The sequence below is a fragment of the Coptis chinensis genome, chromosome 8 (assembly GCF_015680905.1).
Source record: "Coptis chinensis isolate HL-2020 chromosome 8, ASM1568090v1, whole genome shotgun sequence".
Taxonomy (NCBI): domain Eukaryota; kingdom Viridiplantae; phylum Streptophyta; class Magnoliopsida; order Ranunculales; family Ranunculaceae; genus Coptis; species Coptis chinensis.
The window spans coordinates 26,938,360-26,960,521 of NC_141463.1; the positions used below are offsets into that span (position 1 = coordinate 26,938,360).

Genomic DNA, 22,162 nt, shown 5'->3' on the forward strand with positions numbered 1-22,162 from the left:
TATTGTGTTAATGTATAGAGTTGGTTATGCATTTTTTAAATTCTAAATGAGCATATGGAAAAGCAAACCTGCTATTCTTCAAGAAGATCTCTTTCAACATGAGGCCTTTTCTAAACATCAATTGTGAAACACCTTCAAGCGTACCATACACATCTGAAAAAAACAATTTGATGAAATAGTCATTTCTAACGATGTTTTTAGAATTGAAAGACTGCTTTTATATCACGGCAGCTTACCTTGCAGATTTTGATTTTCTTTTGGGAGCAGCCTAATTTTGTTAAACTCAACGAAGTCAAAATTATATTTTGGAATTTCAGGGTGTGCTTCAGAAGATCCCCTAACAATAGTATCCCATCGATAAGTATAAGATATTAGGTGTTGAGCGGGTAGGAATGAATCTGTTCTAGTTTGAACACCTGAAGTTTTCAATGTGATATACATGTCCTCGCCATTGAAGAACATTTAAGAATGTGTTGAATGGTTCTTAGGAACAATTGCTTGAATTTGATTTCCTGAAAATAATTAAAAGCAATTAGGCAATGTCATAATGGGGAGAATTCAATGTAACGGAACATAAATGACTTATCTGAATTACTGTTCATCAATCGGGGACAACATCAAATCTTTTCTTCTTCTCTTGGGAGTCTTTTTACTGCCTAATGTCCATCTTCTCGAGACCACGAACTTTAATTTTACACCCGATGAGTTTTGTCGGTTAATTTATACAATGGAACATATTCCTCGTACCCATTTGTAGCGATGTACCTAAAGTGCAATGAATTAGTTGCAAGGAAAAATAAAGCGACAACATGCCAAATTTAAAAGTTGTAACTTAAAAGTTAGGAGATTTAGAAACCAACCTTTTTGGAGTGATTTGGGTACTTGTTGTTCTTGGCGATGACGTATAAGAGAATGGAACAGAAGTAGAAGAAGAGAGGGATTTGAAAATGTAGTTTTTTGAGTATTTATAGTAACTATCATACTTGTTACAGGGTAGTTAGGAATGTCGAGGTATGAAGAAATGGCGAATCTGTATTCTAAGCGGTGTGTAGGATGTATCGCTTTTTTAAAATAGATTCAACTGAGACCTAGATTCTTGGCTTTAAGGGAAGTGGTTGTGTAACTGTTTATAAATGAGAAACTTGGCGGTTGAGCCATTTTTTTATTGCATGAAAAAAACGGAAGAAAAAAAATTAATGCGGGAAAATATTTGTAAGACGTGTAGTAATTCCTTATAAAATTCTTGAATATGATTTCAAAACGTGTAATTCAAAATTAACAATGTTAAATAGCAGTAATGTTTTTTTCAAAAAGATTTATGATATATTTTTTTGTCAGGCAAACCTCTGTTGAGCTTTAAAAGCAATGTTAGCAACGATCGTTTTTTTTATAAAAAGGAACTTGAAAAAAAATAACGTCAAGACATTCAAAAGGAGACTGCAATAGAAAGAAAAATTTGGGATGGAAGCTTGCAGTTCTATGAAGAAAATGAGTGTCAGCTCTAAATTACCACCCTGTGTAAATGATTTTATTATAGTTATATCTGTATGAATTCAAGTGAAGGAACAAAGGCTAGATTGTTATGTATGTCAGAACGAAGTTCCAGTATCATAGATCAACAATGACGACAACAATATAGCCTTGTCTAGAAAGTATATATATCAGACTTGGTTCCTAGTATGCCCGTTTTTGGTACTCCTGGGTCTATGTAAAAAAATGTCCCCGCTGCTGATGTCATGTGATATTGAGTAACCGTGTTGGCCACTGAGGGTGGGAACAAACGTGCCAGCCCAACGTCAATGATCTTGGTCACATGGTTGTGATCTAGGAGAATATTGCCTGGTTTAAGGTCCCGGTGCACGAGGGGCTCTGGTTTTGTTTGGTTAATGAATAGAAGTCCAGTTGCATTCTCGGCTGCTATCTTGAATCGAGTCCACCATGGAATCGTAGGTGTCCCTCCTTCCTAAAGAGCCTTTCTTCTAAGCTACCATTGTCCATGTACTTTCGTAGACTAAGCATCAAGACTCAAGAGAGGCGCCGAGCAAAAGAACCATGTTTGGATGTCTAATGCAGCTTAACACTTCCACCTGCGTAGTCATGTTTTTTAATCATGAATACAAAATTTCGTGGTAAAGACATAAATGCATAGTTATTTACTGATGCTACCACCACCGCTAGCACTAAATATGTTACCTCTTGTTGGAATTGTTTCATCCTTGTGTGCTGCGGCCGATCTTGGACCTTAATGGCAAATGGTGTGGGATCAAGCTCAGCTCTATAAACATCCCATATCCGGCTTCACCAATCTTCGAGAATCACGAGAAGTTATCGATTACCAATCTTGATCTCTTCTATGTCGTATGTTCTTGTTTGGCAAAGCAGTCAAGACTTTGGTTTTATTTCTTTGCCCGAGGTCGAGCCTTCATCTCGACACCATCTCGCCTCTTTGTCTCGGTTCGGATATCCTTTTTGATCTTTTAGCAGGCTTCAGCGGCGCTTCGTCCTCGCCTTTTGCATCTTGGCAATTGCAAGTCTTTGCCTATTGACTAGCTTTGCATCCTCAAACTTCGCGAGCTTCATTAATTTTCCATCGGTGAAACTCTACAGCCTGATATCAAACATCACAGATACCATTTTTCTTAACTTGGTTTTGAAGGAAATCAAGAAAGGTCCATGCAAGCTTGGCGAGTCAATTGTAGTTAAATGTTGCAACCACTGATCTTAACTTATATTTGGTACTTGGGTTATAAGCAGTTCCTCAGTTAGAAACTTTTGTAGATAAACAACATATGATCAGGTGTTCAAAATGAAGAGATCTTACCTTGTGTCTAAGTGAGGCTTTTTGCGGCCGAAATGTATTACATGTCCATGGTTTGCTTTAGCTCCATTTTTAGGCTCCTCATCTCAGACTCGATTTGTTGAAAGGAGGATGTATTTATTAGTTATCATCCTTGAAAGTAATGGACAACCTATCTAACTAAAATCAATAACATTGCAATTTTTTTGGCACATATTGCAAATAACGCATAAAAATAAAATAGAGAAAAGCAACGTACAATAAACTATTTAAGATTTAAATCAAACTGAAAGTAAAAGTGAAATTAGGAAATAGGAATCTTACCTCATCCATTGTGGTTGCAGAGATAATGGAGAGTATGTAGGGGGAGAGACTAATTAGAGGGAGAAGTAGGGGGTGAGACATTTAAAGGATCTTTCTTCTTTGACCAAGGCAACATTTAAGATTAAAACGGTTTCCAAATCTATTGAGAATTCTCATCAAGTAATGAAGATTCTATCGGTGTGTGACGTGATAACACTGGAGTTGCAAGGGTTCTTTGTTGAGTACTATCTTACTGGCATGGGAGTATACATTAATTATGAAGGAGCATATATAATTTTCCCGCTGGAAGATATTTGATGTTTCATACTCACCCTTAGATCCATGAAGTTGCTTGCATGATCTTTCACGCGTTTCGACCTTATAGTCCGCAAGCTGGCATGGACACGAAATGCATGAGCGGCGTGGCGATGGATTTGTCATGAGGAGCAACTTGTAAGTCTTTCAAATAAGGTTGCAGACACAAAACAGGATACTCAAGCATTTCATACGAATCGGGGAACCGGTGTGCGAAGGAATGCAATAAGAAGATAATTGCATGTTGGAAACATTAGGGCAAAGTCGATGCGGCAACCGGCCTTCTTCGATGAGATTAACACAATGGGCAAGGACTTCATGACACCGATGTATTTGTTTATGGATATGTCTATGGCCTAAGGGCACCGGGTATCATTGCCCCGCCATCGAAAAAAACTGCTCCCTGGATAAAGGCCGGTGTCAAGTAATCGATAATAAATTTTTGACAATATGAAGCCGCAGCCATAAACCGTAAGCGTGTCAATAGATCTTCAGATGACTTATGGTATGCGGCACGATAACCTGGTAGTTTATGCATATCGGATAGCTGAGATAGTGTTAGCCTCGAACTAAATACATCCATAATATGGTTGTAGGAGTAGAGTAATGTTTCTTACTTGAGCGAAGCCAATGTGTATCGATGCAATGATTTTGTTTAGAAGGGTGCTGGTTTTCCATCGGCTTTTTTTTAACCATCATTTAAAGTTGAATAACAATGACGGCAATAGCTAGACTTGAATTTAGTTCAGTCTGAAAACACTGTTCATATCTCAGATTCTGCACAACCTTCGACTCTATTGGCCTCTTTATCATCACAATCGATTGTTAATGGAACAAAAGGCAGATGCGACGACTTGTATATCTTGAACAAACTGCACAAAGTTTAAAAGTAATCTTTAAGCACGTGAAGAATATAAGGAAAACTGGAGACAGATTACATTTAAAAATATTATCACATTTACAAACCTGTACTTGCAGAACAACTCAAGTGACGTGTCTATTGTTTCAAAGACCACACAAAACAATTTAAATCAACTTTAGAGACAGATAAATTGCTGCAACACCACTTGTAGAAGCTGAAATTGGAAAAGGACGAAACGATAGGAAGTAAAAGCTTGATAGTCAGCACTTCCCAAGTAAAGTTCGATAGTCAGCACTTCCTAAGAAAAGTTAGAATGGCTGACATTGTATGTTTAAATTCATAAATGGAGATATCAGTACTAAGGATAACTAATAGCATACGACATAAAAATAAATTTATTTTCCCTCCTCCTTTATCTGGGCTTGGGACCAGCAATGCAAAACGCAAAATGCATTGGCGGAGTTAAAAATTTTTTTGGTTAGTCGTGGATACCCTCCCTTTAATAGTTGTTTTTCTAATTGTTTGAGCGTTTGCTTTGTTTACAGTAAGGACTTCTTTGAAAAAACTAAAGGCACTCTTGTAATGTACCAACAAAAGGAAACAATCACAAAGTAAGGCTAAAACGCAGGCTATGTCCGGGTGGAGACCACAAAGACACGTTCTAAGGCACGTTCAATTTGTACTATCACGAGTATTAACTAAGAATCCTAGGGACTACTTGAGCATTGTTGGGTGGTTACAGACATATATAGGTTTTAGGGGGTCTAATAGAAAAATCAGATAGGAAGACAATATTGTGAATCCAATGGATTGCCCAAAAAAACATGCCTCACAGGATATCTCTACTTCATAAATGTTGATATCTTTGTGGAGAGTTTTTTAAAAAGTAAAGCGTGTGGGAGTGGTGGGGATGATGTATACCTAACTGCAAATATTAACAGTGGGTGGGTATCCCGAACTAACCATACTGTTTATTTTAAACGCAGTAGAAAAATAATCATAACATTTTATTGTACATACGAAAACCGTGGAGTGAAAAACAAAGGAATAGCGATTCATTGCATGATAGCATGGCGAATTACCTAAAAGAAGGTCGCTGTAAAGCATCCATAGTATCATCATCATCTGAAAAGTAACACGCCCCGATATACAATATTTCTAGTGTAAGTTCCGCCACGTTTAGTTAAGGTTCCATTTTTGACTAAAATCTTGATGTTATTTCTTGAGACACACCTCGACAATGCAACGTGATAGTTGGCCATGAGTGAAAACATGATCGGGAAGGTATATACCAACATCACTAATAGTTTGTCCTTGTGATTTATTAATAGTTAATGCGAAACTAAGCTTAATTGGAAATTGTTTCCTTATAAAAGTAAACGCATGTGTTCGCTTTTATTTGGCTCGAGAGGTATTCGTGGTATAAACTCTTTTTACCTCCGAAGGCGCCGGTGGCAATCTCAAAGATATATAGTATTATCATAGAAATGAATACATATTAATCTAGTTCCATTCTGAGAACCCTATAGTCGGATTAATATTTCTAAGAAGCATGATTGGGCATCCCTTTTTCGTGAGTTAATTGATGTGGGGGCAGCCACCCGGTGCAATAGAATTCAAAATTTTGTTGATATAAGTTCCTCGATCGAGGTGGAACAATATCAAATGAGTAGTAGGTTTTTTTCTTGTCCCGGGAACATGTCTATAATCTGATTATTGAGTTTGTCGACAACATCATTCCTCGGTGTTAAAATAGCCCTATCAATAATGTAATTACTATTACATCCATTAAGACTTCGATGAAGGATAAACAAAATCTATTAGATCATTTATTGACTAATCACCCGTCGGGGCAACACAATGTCATCCGGGCAATCTAATCATTCTATCATCATCAATATAAGGCTCGCCACCATTGCCCACACGTAATAGAAAATCAGCAAACCATGGATCGTTCCAGGCACGATATTTTGTGTTAGAGAAATTACTTTTACCTTGTTCGAGAACCATGACCTAACAACGAATCGCGCCAATCTCTTGAGCCCTTGTGTAACGCTGAACAACAGAAGTGTTTGACGGAAATCACCTCCAAGAACAAAAAATTTTTCCACCAAAAGGGAGGTCGAGTCGGTGATATCTTTTAAGGTTCTATCAAGAGCTTCAAAAGCGTGTTTATGAGCCATTGTTGCCTCATCCCATATAAGTATATCTGCACAACACAAAAGCTTGGCAAGTGCGTAGAGCTTACCAATGTTACATGTCCATGTGTAATCTATATTTATTGGAATGGCAAACCCTCGAATGTGTTCTACCCCCGTGTAATGCAATGGCTGCTATCCCCGATGTGGCTGTCGCTATAGCAATATGATTATCATTCCTTAAAGATGCAAGAAGTGCTCTATATAAGAATGTCTTCCCTCGTACCTCCTCGGGTCCATCAATGAAAAAATAGAATGTTTTTTTTTTCTTTAACAAATGAAAGGATTTCATCAAAAGCCATTTTTGTTCAACATTCAAGTTTTGAATCGCCATAAGGTCCCCTTCGAATTTGCAAAGATCTCTCTTCAACAATAAGCCTTGTTAAATCAATATCCTCGCCAATGCCCCCAATAATGCGGGTAAATCATAATCAGTAATTTTCTTTTTGTTTTCAATTAAAATATCATCAAGTTCCTTTCGTAAGACGATTAATAAATAGTTGGGTATTTTCTATTTCTATCATTTGTCGGGTTTAGTCCTCGATCATAAATGGGTAGTATTCATTCCAAAGTTGTCTTACTCCACTTGGTGACCAATAAATTAAAAGATGGTAGCGAACAATCATTTTAAAGAAAGAGGCATATGTGTGTGTAAGTTCCGCCACGCTTAGTTAAGGTTCCATTTTGACTAAAATCTTGATGTTATTTCTTGAGACACACCTCGACAATGCAACGATATAGTTGGCCATGAGTGAAAACATGATCGGGGAAGGTATATACCAACATCACTAATAGTTTGTCCTTGTGATTTATTAATAGTTAATGCTAAACTAAGCTTAATTGAAATTGTTTCCTTATAAAAGTAAACGGCATGTGTTTAAACTTTTATTTGGCTCGAGAGGTATTCGTGGTATAAACTCTTTTACCTCTGAATCGCCCGAAGGCAATCTCAAAGATATATAGTATTATCATAGAAATGAATACATATTAATCTAGTTCCATTACGTAACCCTATAGTCGGATTAATATTTCTAAGAAGCATGATTGGGCATCCCTTTTTCGGAGTTAATTGATGTGGGGCAAAGCCACCGGTGCAATAGAATTCAAAATTTGTTGATATAAGTTCCTCGATCGAAGGAACAATATCAAATGAGTAGTAGGTTTTTCTTGTCCCGGGAACATGTCTATAATCTGATTATTGAGTTTGTCGACAACATCATTCCTCGGTGTTAAAATAGCCCTATCAATAATGTAATTACTATTACATCCATTAAGACTCGAAGAAGGATAAACAAAATCTATTAGATCATTTATTGACTAATCACCGTCGTAGCAACACAATGTCATCGGCAATCTAATCATTCTATCATCATCAATATAAGGCTCGTCACCATTGCCCACGCATAGAAAATCAGCAAACCATGGATCGGTTTCGTTACGATATTTTGTGTTAGAGAAATTACTTTTACCTTGTTCCGGAACCATGACCTAACAACAGATCGTCAATCTCTTGAGCCCTTGTAGAACCGCGGAACAACAGAAGTGTTTGACGGAAATCACCTCCAAGAACAAAAATTTTTCCACCAAAAGGGAGGTCGAGTCGGTGATATCTTTTAAGGTTCTATCAAGAGCTTCAAAAGCGTGTTTATGAGCCATTGTTGCCTCATCCCATATAAGTATATCTGCACAACACAAAAGCAGGCAAGTGCAGAGCTTACAATGTTACATGTCGATGGTGTAATCTATATTTATTGGAATGGCAAACCTCGAATGTGCGCTTCTACCCCCGTGTAATGCAATGGTCGCTATCCCCGATGTGGGTGTCGCTATAGCAATATGATTATCATTCCTTAAAGATGCAAGAAGTGCTCTATATAAGAATGTCTTCCCTGTACCTCCTGGTCCATCAATGAAAAAAATAGAATGTTTTTTTTCTTTAACAAATGAAAGGATTTCATCAAAAGCCATTTTTTGTTCAACATTCAAGTTTTGAATCGCCATAAGGTCCCCTTCTGGAATTTGCAAAGATCTCTCTTCAACAATAAGCCTTGTTAAATCAATATCCTCGTCAATGCCCCCAATAATGTCGGGTAAATCATAATCAGTAATTTTCTTTTGTTTCTCAGCTAAAATATCATCAAGTTCCTTCAGAAGACGATTAATAAATAGTTGGGTATTTCTATTTCTATCATTTGTCGAAGCGTAGTCCTCGATCATAAATGGGTAGTATTCATTCCAAAGTTGTCTTACTCCACTTGGCTGACAATAAATTAAGATGGTAGCGAACAATCGTCTTAAAGAAAGAGGCATATGTGTACTTGCAGCCTCGCTTAAACAACTTTTGATGCTGTCATCATCTTCAAGTAAACCCCTTTTTCTAGCTGATTCCTTAAAAGTGCCCACATGCTCACCATTGGCTGTAAGTAAATCGTTAAAAGAAGTAGGACCTCTGACATGTAACAATAAAAGGCGCAAGTAATAGCGTTCTCCTTCCATAGGAGAAACTGTTGCAATTCTTCCGATCGTTTCATGATTGGCGACTTCTGGAACCATTCCCTACGAGTTGAATCCCAATAAAAGTATTCGAAACTCCAAATACGATATTGGCGTGCTTCCTCATTAATAAGATTTGTTGCGAAAATTCGTGTGAGCATGGTTTTCAGCCGGTGTTCATCATCTAATATATCTTCTATAAGTTCACCAATCGTAGTAAGTAACTTGTTGTCTATTAGGTAGATGTATTTGCAAGGCTATAACGGAAGGAAACATGCCATTTAAAGGAACTTATATAATCGCCAAAAGCTTCGGTGGGCAAATCCATCTTGCATTTACAAATTGTGTTATCTCATCATCACTACCGGATGGTTTACTACTAACTCCAAACGACACCCGATCAGGTCCTTTATAAACATATTTATACAAATATTTTATCAAGTTATCTTTGGAACAAATCTCCACATTGATATGACAATTATATTTTAAGAGAAGATAAGGATTGTATGGAACAACATTACGATTGTCTAATGTGTATTTTCCAACACTTATATGCCTTCCATTATCACGCCTCATATATGTAGCATATGAATCAGTACCATGTGAAGTTGAGTGTGAAAATGACTTAGGAAATGCACTTTTACATCTACCATTTTTCATACAAACTGCATTCCTATTAATAGTTCCACATCGTTATGCATCATATGTTTTGTAAAAAGAAGATACAAATCGGGATCCGTGTCGGGGATCACGGAATTTCAGCGAGAAACAATCTTATCTATATCTTGATTATTTATTTTTTTATCATCTTCATGGAGGATGATGAGAAAATGAGCATGTGGAAGGCCTCTTTTTTGAAATTCTATAACATGAACTTGTGCAATCACTCTACCTAATATATGTCTGTTAAATAAATCATGTTTAAGTTCCCCTAAAATAGAATGGAATGTTCTGGTGGCCACATCTGGTCTATCTTGTGCAATGAGGGTCTAGGTCTAATTCTCGTGTTATTGCATGCCAAGATGAGTTACATGTGACAGTTATAAATAAATCTGGTTTTCCATACCTCCTTACCAACGCCATTGCATCCTGATATCGGTGATGCATATCCCGAGGGCTACCCGTATGAGACGGTGGAAGTATGATCCTTCTACCAATGTTGCCTAGTTATCATAAGTGTAAATAAGTTAGTTTTCAAAAGATAAAAAGTAAAAAAAGAGAATGGCAATTAGTTAATAATATGAATATCGGAAGACAAATATAATGCACCTGCAGATGTTTCCCCTGCATTTAATGCATCTTGAATGCCTTGGTACAGTTCAGCTCTTATATTCTTTTGATTATCCCGATAATACCTCATTTTCATTGTTTCAATTTTGACGCACATATCAACGACAAATTGTTGCAGAAGACGACACCCCAAAAGGAACAATGAGACCTCCATGGGGCGAATCTGAAAGATGTAGAAACATGAGCGATTAGCTCATTAGATATATGGTTTTGTCAAAGACGTTGTTAACTCTCTGAAACAACTATGAGTTTAAATTCTATAATTTGTTGTAATTGTTTGATATGTCCTAAACTCTGATGACAGCAAGTTATAATGCAGTAATCCCATTTGATATACAACAACAATGTATTGTCTCTAGTATTCTCGACGGCTGTGTCAGTGCCCAACTCTGAAAATAAATAAGTAGGTCTTCGTGAAATGTCATGTGTAGTTTAACAATCTGTTTGTAGAGCGTGTTTAATATAAGCTTGTGACTTAGGGCTACGAGCGCATGAAAGCAATAAGAGGAATTAGAATTCATATATAAACTATTAAAAGAATTGAGGGCATAAATAAATAAATAAAACTTATACACACTGATATTAATTGTAAGAATGAATATTAACGAACTATCAATGAAATAGTCATTATACAGCCCAATAACAAAAAGACATGTCAATCCATAAAATAAAAAAGAAAGAGTCAATTACATTATCTAAGGTTTATGCAACCAAACACTGGCGAGCAAATTTTTTTTTAAATGAGATAGTTGAATGACATTTCAGTAAATATTATTAAATGCATGGTCGTATTAAGACATTGGAAACATTTGATACGAAGACTCGCATTAGCATAATACTTGGTAGCACTCATAAAAGTACAGTTGCTCATTGAGAGACGATAATGCTGGCACAGCAGTCCCATATGCCAAAAATAATTCAAGCCTGAACAGTAGTGGACAAAAGAATGGTCGGGACGACATCTAAAATGTATTTTGCAGGGCTAAGCTGAGAATAAAAGTGAAACACGGAATCTGGCAATTTGTGCAACTATCAATAACTGCAAGGAATTTCATAAGATCAATATAACCTGTATAATGCAATTTCCATAAGTTTCATAAATGTTATTTTTCACCATAAATTCAATCTCATTGTCTATCTGAAAACAGTTAAAATTCTCGTAGCTCGAAAATGGTTTATTCAGGATATTTGCTTTATAAATTTCCATGCAGGAAAAATAACAGATGATCCATAACCGTTGTAGTTTTTATGGTTCTAAGAGTGTCGCACATGATGTCAAGAAACTGTGAATAGCTAGTGCAGAAGACAAAAATTTCAGGGCTCGTATTGTGATTCTATAGATATGGCGGAGATACTTTTGTGAATGAGATGTAAATCTGGGGAAGCTAATTTTGGTGGGGGTATGTTCCAACAGTGGGATCGGCATTTGAGACAGAAACATTTCTCACTAACATCACTTACTTAGCAGAGAGTATGTATGAACTTTGAGTGATATCCAGTAAATTATAAAGCGCATTGTTTTGTTAGCGTGATAACAGGCAAGGTCTCAAGGACTGGTTTCCTGTGGTAAGAATTCTGAAGGTTGTACATGGTTGATGAGCTTTTATGTTTTTTCTTTTTGGTCATCTGTGCTAAAAACTAATCCTTGTAATATTTTGCTAGGGGCAGTTTTATTCTATGTTTTCTTTCATCTCATTCAAGATTTTCCTGGCGTGAATTATTTTCTTGCAGAAGGGGTCATTACAACACTTGGTAACTAATAGGGGCAGAGTCTATAAGCTAGTCCATCCGTTTGTTTGGAATCTTAATTCCTAAAGTTAAAGAGCTTGCAGTGACTGGTGAAGTCTTTACAATGAGTGATGGTTTGGCATGCAAGATACTCTGCTGAAGTGGTCTTAGATTGTTGTTGTAGTCCTCTTTGATCTTATATTAGGTGAAGATTAAGTAGAGCATGGTGTGTAAAACCAATGCACCAGGTGCAAGCATAAATGAAGAACAAAGTCAAACAGCTTAGGTTGAAGTTAGTTATACTGTAGGAAAGCCTAATATAGTTGATAGTTGGACATATATACATGTACTGTGGGCGACAACATATAAAAACTGTTTAATAGTACTGCCATAATGTCAAGGGTATCTGTTCCTGTGAATACTGTTTGAAGTTTTGAAGTCTGTTTATATGAGCAATCTATACCATCTAATCCGGTGTTTTGGCCATCCATCTTATCTATGTTTGTCAGAACGGTTTAAGGTTTTGAAGTCTGTTTCAGATGTAAGAGATTTGGTTTATATAAGCCTCAGCTTCTAATCCCAGCGTACTTACAGTCAGTATTTTTCTAGTTGGTTCCTCCGAAGTACTTGCAATACAGCCTGAACACTGAAACTGTTTTCATTGCAGGGAAATGAAAACTGAATTCCATTTTTGTTGTTTGTGTAGGCAGATGAAGAATGTTAGATAAGTAGATGCAATGAACTGTATCAGAAACTTAATTTTATCGATGCATGGACTTGAAGCATCTTACAGAGGACATGCTTAGTTTACATCTCACTCAACTTCATTTAGAGGGTGACTTCCCTCAAGCATCGTTTAGTAAGTATTTAATACCTTATCTCAAACCACAACAGGTAAACTTCCAATGCAATTGATTATCTAGCCAAGGCATGAAAATTTGAAATATCTCCAAGTCCGGGACATACAAAGTAAAGAAGCTAATGAAAGCTAAAGAAAAGATGCACAGATCAATTAATAAAAGAGTGCAAGATAATCCCAAAATCGTTGAAGTGTTCAGAAAAGAATATTGCTATATACAAAAGGAAGAAGTAGAGATTTTAAAAAACAGAAAAAAGAAAAAGATATTTCAATGAAGCTATATATGAGCTTGTCTGAGATAAATGATCACGTCAAAAGCGTTGGAATCTTAATTCCTAAAGTTAAAGAGCTTGCAGTGACTGGTGAAGTCTTTACAATGAGTGATGGTTTTGGCATGCAAGATACTCTGCTGAAGTGGTCTTAGATTGTTGTTGTAGTCCTCTTTGATCTTATATTAGGTGAAGATTAAGTAGAGCATGGTGTGTAAAACCAATGCACCAGGTGCAAGCATAAATGAAGAACAAAGTCAAACAGCTTAGGTTGAAGTTAGTTATACTGTAGGAAAGCCTAATATAGTTGACAGTTGGACATATATACATGTACTGTGGGCGACAACATATAAAAACTGTTTAATAGTACTGCCATAATGTCAAGGGTATCTGTTCCTGTGAATACTGTTTGAAGTTTTGAAGTCTGTTTATATGAGCAATCTATACCATCTAATCCGGTGTTTTGGCCATCCATCTTATCTATGTTTGTCAGAACGGTTTAAGGTTTTGAAGTCTGTTTCAGATGTAAGAGCTTTGGTTTATATAAGCCTCAGCTTCTAATCCCAGCGTACTTACAGTCAGTATTTTTCTAGTTGGTTCCTCCGAAGTACTTGCAATACAGCCTGAACACTGAAACTGTTTTCATTGCAGGGAAATGAAAACTGAATTCCATTTTTGTTGTTTGTGTAGGCAGATGAAGAATGTTAGATAAGTAGATGCAATGAACTGTATCAGAAACTTAATTTTATCGATGCATGGACTTCGAAGCATCTTACAGAGGACATGCTTAGTTTACATCTCACTCAACTTCATTTAGAGGGTGACTTCCCTCAAGCATCGTTTAGTAAGTATTTAATACCTTATCTCAAACCACAACAGGTAAACTTCCAATGCAATTGATTATCTAGCCAAGGCATGAAAATTTGAAATATCTCCAAGTCCGGGACATACAAAGTAAAGAAGCTAATGAAAGCTAAAGAAAAGATGCACTGATCAATTAATAAAAGAGTGCAAGATAATCCCAAAATCGTTGAAGTGTTCAGAAAAGAATATTGCTATATACAAAAGGAAGAAGTAGAGATTTTAAAAAACAGAAAAAAGAAAAAGATATTTCAATGAAGCTATATATGAGCTTGTCTGAGATAAATGATCACGTCAAGAGCGTTTTCTCCAGCATGGATAAATTTTGGTAGCAGCCTCATTTAACAATTAACAAAATAGTAGCGGTAGTAGTTACCAAATGCAACAATTTGTAATAAAAGGAAAAACTTTTATAATCAATATAAATACTGTTGAATGAATTTTGTGCATACCTGCAAAATATACGCATAGTAGGTGCGGCAACTTATTCTTCTTGTACCACTGCGATGTACACCCAAGTCCCAACCATATTCACCAAAAGGAAGCATAAGAGGATATTGTAACGGGTCATAATATCCAGCAGTGTCAGGAATTGGCCGAAGGTCACCCGATTGTGTTTGTACAATAATATCTCGCGCTTCCATTCTCTCTGGATCAGTATCTCCTATCAATACTGCAGCAACTTGTGATGCTGTGGGTAGAGCATGCTCCCGACGGTCTGTTCTCAATTCTTTGATAATGAGCCGACAACTCTGTAAATCGTTTCTCTGTCCAAGTTGTCTAAAAACGCCGACAAAGGGATTATTGCAATTATCTAGGATATTTTTCAACGTAGATATAACATCCGCCCGTAATTTAAGGTTTTCAGAATTCCGATTCTCAATCTCATGGTCAGTGTCATAGATGTACATCTGTAAATATCTAGGTTTCCTATTAGGTCCCGGCAACAAACTTCCAATCCTATGATAAATAGAAGCTCTTGCACGAAATGAGAAGACGCCATCTTTACCATTTGCAAGATCTTTATCAAAATCAACACCCATTGAAGTAAACGCAAATATATGATTGTAGGAGCGGATGTTTTTCTCCTAAAATGTTTACCAAGGTCACCACCATCAAGAAATAGTTGAACTAATTAAATGGCGCCCGATGGCCTAGGAAGCTTTATTCTACCTTTTCCACAACATATCTCAGATGTCTCGTGAATGAATTGTTTGGCTCCACAGTATTGGCAAAGTGTAGGTTCGGGCAACATGTAAGGATCAAAGCTTGGATCAAAAACAAAACCTCTTGCACACCTGTAAAACCCATGACTGATCCTAGACGGTCTCGAAGATGGTAGAGGTATTGGCATTACATGCGAGCTTGTTCTGTTACTCCCTGGAAAGTGTTGATTGAGTAAAAATATAAGCACAGAAGGTAAAAAAAAATTCGTCTGAGTTTCATAAACGACGTAGAAGAACTAAAAGCATCAAACAGGAACAACAATAAATGTCACCTAAATTCGTGTTTATGTTTCTTGCAATTTGCAATGAGGTTGTTAGTCGCAGGCGTGGGGTCGCAGGAACAGGCTGTTGATGGGAATCTGAAATAAATCGTTTAAAAAAACAATAAGTTATACAGAGTAAAAAAATAAAGTTTTAAGACGGAAATAAGGAATAAGGAAATGGGCAACCTTCATTAACGGTAGAAGATAAGCGTTGTTGATTAATACGCCTCTGGTAGCGATTTCTATGAGCAATAGAACGCCTCTGTCTTTGTTGTTCATTTTCAGGAATTCTTCTTCGATGTCTGGTTCGGCGCCGCCGATGGGAAATACTTTGGGTCTGTAAAAAAATCAAAAATGAAAATGTCAAAGGAAATGCTCGTAGAGAGTAGTAATTGAAAGGAGAGTAATAACAAAATACCTCTAGCATCGGAACTCTGTAGAAGAGAGACTTTAAAAATAAAAAAAAAAAAAAAAAAAAATAAAAAGCAAAACAACAATGAAAATCGTCGGGGAGAGAGTTTGGAATGATGAAGAGAGGAGAGTTGGGTATAATTGAAAGGAGAACACTTGAGAGTTTGGAATGACGAAGAGAGGAGAGTTGGTTCGCGATGAGAGGAAGGAAAGAAAAGAGAATATAACTGGCGGTTTTTTCGCGGTTGTTATTTAAGGGTTTAAAGGCTAAGCATGTTGACCAATTTACCCTTTCAATGAAGAACAAAAAATAAATGGCTGTCTAACTTTCCGGTACCCTTATCATGAAAAACTTTGTGTTAAAAACGGGAATACGGGAACTAATTGGGAAATCTGGTATTCGCTTTATATATAAGATATGTAAAATGTTGCGTTTTATGTGTCCAAATCAATAGTATATCAACAATGTTTTGCCTATTTAACATAGGTGCACAGACATAAAAAATGAAGTACTGTGCCATGTTCTGCAGCAAAGGAGACAGGGTGGGGAGGTTACTTGGGCCAGAAGACAACACACTGAAGAACATAGGAATAGAATTAACAACTGTAATAAGAAACAAACATTAAAGATCTAAGTTTGGTTTAAAAATGTGGTCAGACTTAAAGCCATGCAATATGCATGGCCAGATGGCCTATTGATAAGCCAGAAACTTTATCAAGAACATATTCCCAACTTTAAACTTTATGTCTCTTTAGTCTGTCCTGCTATTTCTATTTTTTCTACATAAAGGTGCGTCTTAATTCCTCAAATCTTGCCTGAGAAGCTTGTAAGGAGAATGGGGGATGCACATTTTACCAAGGGAATGGAGGTTGAAGTCTTCAGCGACGACATGAGCTTCAGGGGTGCACTGTTCCAGGCAAAATTTATTAGATCAAATTCAACAAAGAACAAGGTATTTGTCGAGTACGAAGGCTTCATGAAGGATGATAGTGGAACACAACCATTGAGGGAGTTCATCAATGTGGTCAATGTCAGGCCTAAACCACCTGAAGAGCTCTGTCGTAACTTTGAATTGAGCGATGAAGTTGATGCATTTCAAGACTGTGTGTGGTGGGAAGGTGTTGTGACCAAAGTTAAAGAGAACTCAAGGTATATGGTGTACTTTAGACCTTCAAAGGAGGAACTCGAAGTTCAAACAGTCTGAGCTTCGCTTCACAGAGAATGGATAGGTGGTACCTCATGGCTACCACCTATGGAGGATACTACCAAGTTGCAGGCACACACGGCCCCTAACAAGTCGGAGTCATCTGCGCACCTTGTCTGTTCAAGAAAGAAAATAAAGATCAAGCCATCAGTTTCTAAGCGCCGCTCCTTGTCTCCAGTAGCAGTAGTACATGCCAGTTTGGCCTCCGTGGAAGCCACAACTGAGGCAGAGGCGCACATGTTAATTTAACCACCCCAGCCACAAAAAGAGAAGTAACTCCCCTTGGAAAGAGAAATACAAGAACTAGAACTTTGACTGATATCTTATCGGGTCCTTTGCTTTAGACGGGCTAAATTTTCATTTTTTCAAAGTATTTGACAAAATGAATTGATCTAGAAACCATTAGTGAGATTTGTCTTCACACATTTAACATCTTGCTTCTCAAGGAGGATAAACTTTTTCACATTTTATTACCACTGGCATGCATTTGTATCCCATGTCTATTTAGTATTATGCTCTACCTCAACAGATTAGGATGTTGCCAATCAGATCTCCGTGGATTGATTATATTTTCGGTATTTGGTTGTTGTTTCACATAAGTCCATAAGCTAGCTACACAAATTTGTTCAGCAGTAAACTTAGTAGAAACAAAAACTAGACCTTAAGTGGACAGAGAATTTGAAGTAAAAACACGCGCACGATAAATCTTCATAAGAAGAGCAGCCTGTTTTAACATAATTTCAAATGCATTGGGTAATTTACTATTATACCACAAAGCAAATCCAGAGCGGAACCGTTTATGCATTACCCATGGATACTGTTGTGAATAATTAACTGCGGAAACAACGTTACCCACAACAAACGGATCAATCTTACACAACGATCAATCCTTCACACTAGACAAGACTTCAACACCCTCCAAGCAATATCCCAACACTTCTCAATATCAAATAACAAGCATATAAAGTAAAACAATTAATGCAAAAGAGAACCAACCACAAGACAAGGATATATCGTGGTTCGGCAATTTGCCTACGTCCACACTGGCGAGATCCAAGCTTTACTACAAGTCCGGAGTAACAGATTACAAGTCTCTCAATTCACTCACAAAGAATGAACACTCAACTCACAAAGAATTGTTCTCTTGTAATCACTCTCTTTCTTGTTTTTGGAAAAGTTAGGTTTTCCAAAAGACTAATTTTGTTTTTATACCAAAAACCAAAATTTCGCGATTCTTGTTATCGAAGCCCCACCGAAAAAGCTCGAAATGCTGGCGCCTACTACTGGCCTGGGCCGCCATGGGTTAAAGCCATGAGCTGGTCGCCTTTCCTTGAGCTGGTCGGCTTAAATTATCGGAGTCATGAGCGAAGAAGCCGCTTCTTCGAGCGCGGGCGCTTCGGCGTGAAAAGCAGAAAAAATCCCTTTTTCTCTACATTCTCCACCTCGGTGAGGTTTTAACACATAAAACCGAGCCGAACACATCCAGCAAGAACACATCCATCCAGAACTCGCAGTCAACCGCCTCGAAGGAGCCATGCTCACAAAGAGCTACCCACAAAGAGTCATGCCCACGAAGAGCACGTCATGCCCACAAAGGGCCACCCACAAAGAGTGTCATGCTCACAAAGAGCCACCCACAAAGAGTGTCATGCTCACAAAGAGCCACCCACAAAGGGTGTCATGCTCACAAAGAGCCACCCACAAAGAGTGTCTTGCTCACAAAGAGCCACCCACAAAGAGTGTCATGCTCACAAAGAGCCACCCACAAAGAGTGTCTTGCTCACAAAGAGCCACCCACAAAGAGTGTCATGCTCACAAAGAGCCACCCACAAAGAGTGTCATGCTCACAAAGAGCACGTCATGCCCACAAAGGGCCACCACGCTCGAAGGCATTATTCAACAATGGATGAGCCTCCACCATTTGTGGAGTACCTCCAACCAATAGAGAACCTGCTACAACCCAAAAACCTTTTGCCCTTAGGCAATGAAACAAATTCCCAAGTACAAAACTTGTCACGAGCCTCCACCATTTTCTGCATATCCACCGACCAATCTCTCAGAATGAGCATCTCTAATGCCTTCCTTGAAGCTATCCGCCCATCATCTTCAATATTTAGTGCGTGAGGCAACCGAGTCCAAATGACCATAATGCTTCACTAGCTTATCATGCCCGTGCATAACTTGTTTCACACTTCTCTTTGGCTTTGATCTAGTCAAAGCTTGCTGCTCAGGTTGTTGTAACTCTTCTTCTTGTTGAATAGTTCTCTTAAATGTCTCGAAAACTTCATCCTTGGACTTCAAGATATATCCCCACACATAGCGTGTATAATCATCAATGAAAGAGACATAATACCGGTTACCTCCCTTAGAAGCCACTCTAGAAGGTCCCCAAACATCCGTATGCACATAATCCAGGATGCCTCTCGTCTTGTGCTTGCTTGTACCGAACTTGACTCTGCACTGCTTGCCATAGACACAATACTCGCAGAATTCCATACTTGGTTTCTCCAAGTCTTTCAGGTAGCCTCGCTTGCACAACTCAGACAATCCCTTTTGGGCTCATATGCCCAAGGCGATATGCCACAATTTTGTGCACTCAGAATCATCACTACATGTACTCACTGCTACATCACCTATCACCGTATCTACCCAACAAAGTATACAAGTTTCCATGTCTTTGACCACTTCATAATGACTAAAGAGCCACTAAGGATCTTTAGGACTCCACCATTTCCCACAAAATTGTGGCCTTTGGAATCCAAGGTACCAAGAGAAATAAGGTTCTTCTTTAACTTCGAACGTGCCTCACATCGGTTAAAGTCCTCACTACACCATCATGCATCTTGACCCGTGATAGTTCCAATCCCAACCGCCTTACAAGCAACGCCATTGCCCATCAAAACGGAACCTCCACTCAAGTTCTCATAGGTAGCAAACCACTTCCTATTTGGACACATGTGGTAGGAACACCCTAATCAAGAATCCACATATCGGGTCATGTGGTCGCCTTGTGTAGACACGAAAAGACTTACATCATCCCCATCGGGCGGGAAAGCAAGACTTGCTTCACTAACATCCTCATTCTCAAACTTACCACTCATCTTGTTACTCTTTTTCGGGCTAGAGCAATCACATAGATAATGCCCCTTTTCTTTGCAATTGTAGCACCGTACATGTTTTAAAGGCTTCTTCGAACTACCCTTCCACTTGCTTGTGGAAGTCATCTCATTCGACATCACCCTCGCCATCTTTTCTTTTGCTTCTTTATCAAACTTCTCTACTTTAAATCTAGCATTTGACATCTTGGGAGCCCCTTTTTCAAGTCACACACAATAACCCAAAAAATTATCTCACTCAGGAATTTTATCGAACACCTTGTCTACATAAATTTCGAGCACTATGGTTCTTTACCAAAACTCAAAATCCTAGGTCGTATACCTCGCTCCGATACCAATTGTTGTGAATAATTAACTGCGGAAACAACGTTACCCACAACAAACGGATCAATCCTACACAACGATCAATCCTTCACACTAGACAAGACTTCAACACCCTCCAAGCAATATCCCAACACTTCTCAATATCAAATAACAAGCATATAAAGTAAAACAATTAATGCAAAAGAGAACCAACCACAAGACAAGGATATATCGTGGTTCGGCAATTTGCCTACGTCCACACTGGCGAGATCCAAGCTTTACTACAAGTCCGAGTAACAGACATTACAAGTCTCTCAATTCACTCACAAAGAATGAACACTCAACTCACAAAGAATTGTTCTCTTGTAATCACTCTCTTTCTTGTTTTGGAAAAGTTAGGTTTTCCAAAGACTAATTTTGTTTTTATACCAAAACCAAAATTTCAAGATTCTTATGTAGCGGGCCCACCGAGAAAAAGCTCGAAGGCTGGCGCCGCTTACTACTCCATGGGGTTAAAGCCATGGCTGGTCGCCCCTTCCTTTGAGCTGGTCGCGCTAAATTCTTGAGTCATGAGCGAAGTCGCTTTCCTTCGAAGGCTGGCCTCGAAAGAAATGAAAGCAGAAAAAATCCCTTTTCTCTACAGATACTCATTTTCCCAGTTGAATGATTCAGATTTCGGACAATGGATATATCATTCTTCAGAAAAAAATGCATCGAGAGCCTATAATTCTGTAAACATTGTGTGTCTACTTTGTAAGGTATTGCAGAGTCAAATCGTCATGTACCTATAAACAATTCTTCATCGGACCTAGATACTAATGACATTCCCTAACAGAAGAGTTTCTTATGACAGTTCAAATATATGTTCTGTCCGCTTTGCCTATAAACCGCCTAGAATTTTGTGAAAGCCTAGCAATCTTTTCGAGCATGGTTTTAGAAGTTCCATTCACGCTATCAAATCTACAAGTACAAGATTGATACCCTAATACCACAGGGTCCTCCCGATGATGCTGCTTCCCGCACCCGCCCTTCAATACTACCTTTTTGCCAGACTGAACAAATACCTGCAGTCCAAGAATTTTGATTGGTACAAACACAAGTATTTATCTGGATTTAACTACCCTTTCTTTACATTACTGTAAAACCATTCTGATTCATTAATTGGATAAACCGTTATAATATGGAACTTAACCTCAAACAAGAAATTATATGTTTGTCCGCATCACCACCCAGGTATATTCCTCTAAAAATGGCCGGCCTACAATACAATTGTTTCCAATTTGGGTAAGTGGACTGGTGATACACCTACATAGTGTAGAAAACAACAACCAATCAAAGAAACAAAACACAAGATTTATAGTGGTTCGGTGCCATTGCGGCAACCTACGTCCACTGGAGAAGAAAGATGTTTATTGCTTGATTGATTTTTAGGGTTTTATTACAGAGATATATATATAGGCACAACACAAGTGCACAATCGTCTGTGTTGTTTCTAAAAGAGTGGAGTCTTCCCTTTATAGAAACACACAAATCTATCGAACTGTCACGAACCGACTAGGGGCGCACACGCGCCTTCATCATCATCATCATGTGGAAGACGCTACCGCCTATTTCTTCTCCCACACTCCCCCTCAAGTTGGTGCGAAGATATCCAGCGAGCCCA

At 38.0% G+C, this 22,162-nt stretch overlaps 2 protein-coding genes across 2 annotated transcripts; one reads left to right on the forward strand and one right to left on the reverse strand.

Moving 5' to 3' along the window:
• Positions 1-9,818: 9,818 nt before the first annotated feature.
• On the reverse strand, positions 9,819-15,965 carry LOC147480834 (uncharacterized). Its single transcript, XM_086580195.1, has 6 exons — positions 15,883-15,965; positions 15,651-15,801; positions 15,474-15,560; positions 14,428-15,355; positions 10,238-10,421; positions 9,819-10,131 (listed from the first exon to the last, which is right to left on the reverse strand). Exons 4-6 carry the CDS (start codon positions 15,016-15,018, stop codon positions 9,938-9,940), a joined length of 969 nt encoding a protein of 322 aa, XP_086436321.1. The 5' UTR covers positions 15,019-15,355; positions 15,474-15,560; positions 15,651-15,801; positions 15,883-15,965; the 3' UTR covers positions 9,819-9,937.
• Positions 15,966-16,711: 746 nt separating this feature from the next.
• LOC147480835 (protein AGENET DOMAIN (AGD)-CONTAINING P1-like) lies at positions 16,712-17,080 on the forward strand. Its single transcript, XM_086578757.1, has one exon. The coding sequence runs from the start codon at positions 16,712-16,714 to the stop codon at positions 17,078-17,080; it is 369 nt and encodes a 122-aa protein (XP_086434883.1).
• Positions 17,081-22,162: the final 5,082 nt, after the last annotated feature.

What these genes read in the sequence shown, in the direction of transcription:
- LOC147480834 (XM_086580195.1), bottom strand. Translation starts at nt 15,018, where the DNA reads ATGGGTGTTGATTTTGATAAAGATCTTGCAAATGGTAAAGATGGCGTC. An exon ending in ACTATGCGTATATTTTGCAG is followed by an intron (nt 10,422 to 14,427) that starts GTATGCACAAAA and finishes TACATCTTTCAG; the next exon opens with ATTCGCCCCATGGAGGTCTC. An exon ending in TGCAGGGGAAACATCTGCAG is followed by an intron (nt 10,132 to 10,237) that starts GTGCATTATATT and finishes TATGATAACTAG; the next exon opens with GCAACATTGGTAGAAGGATC.
- LOC147480835 (XM_086578757.1), top strand. Translation starts at nt 16,712, where the DNA reads ATGGGGGATGCACATTTTACCAAGGGAATGGAGGTTGAAGTCTTCAGC.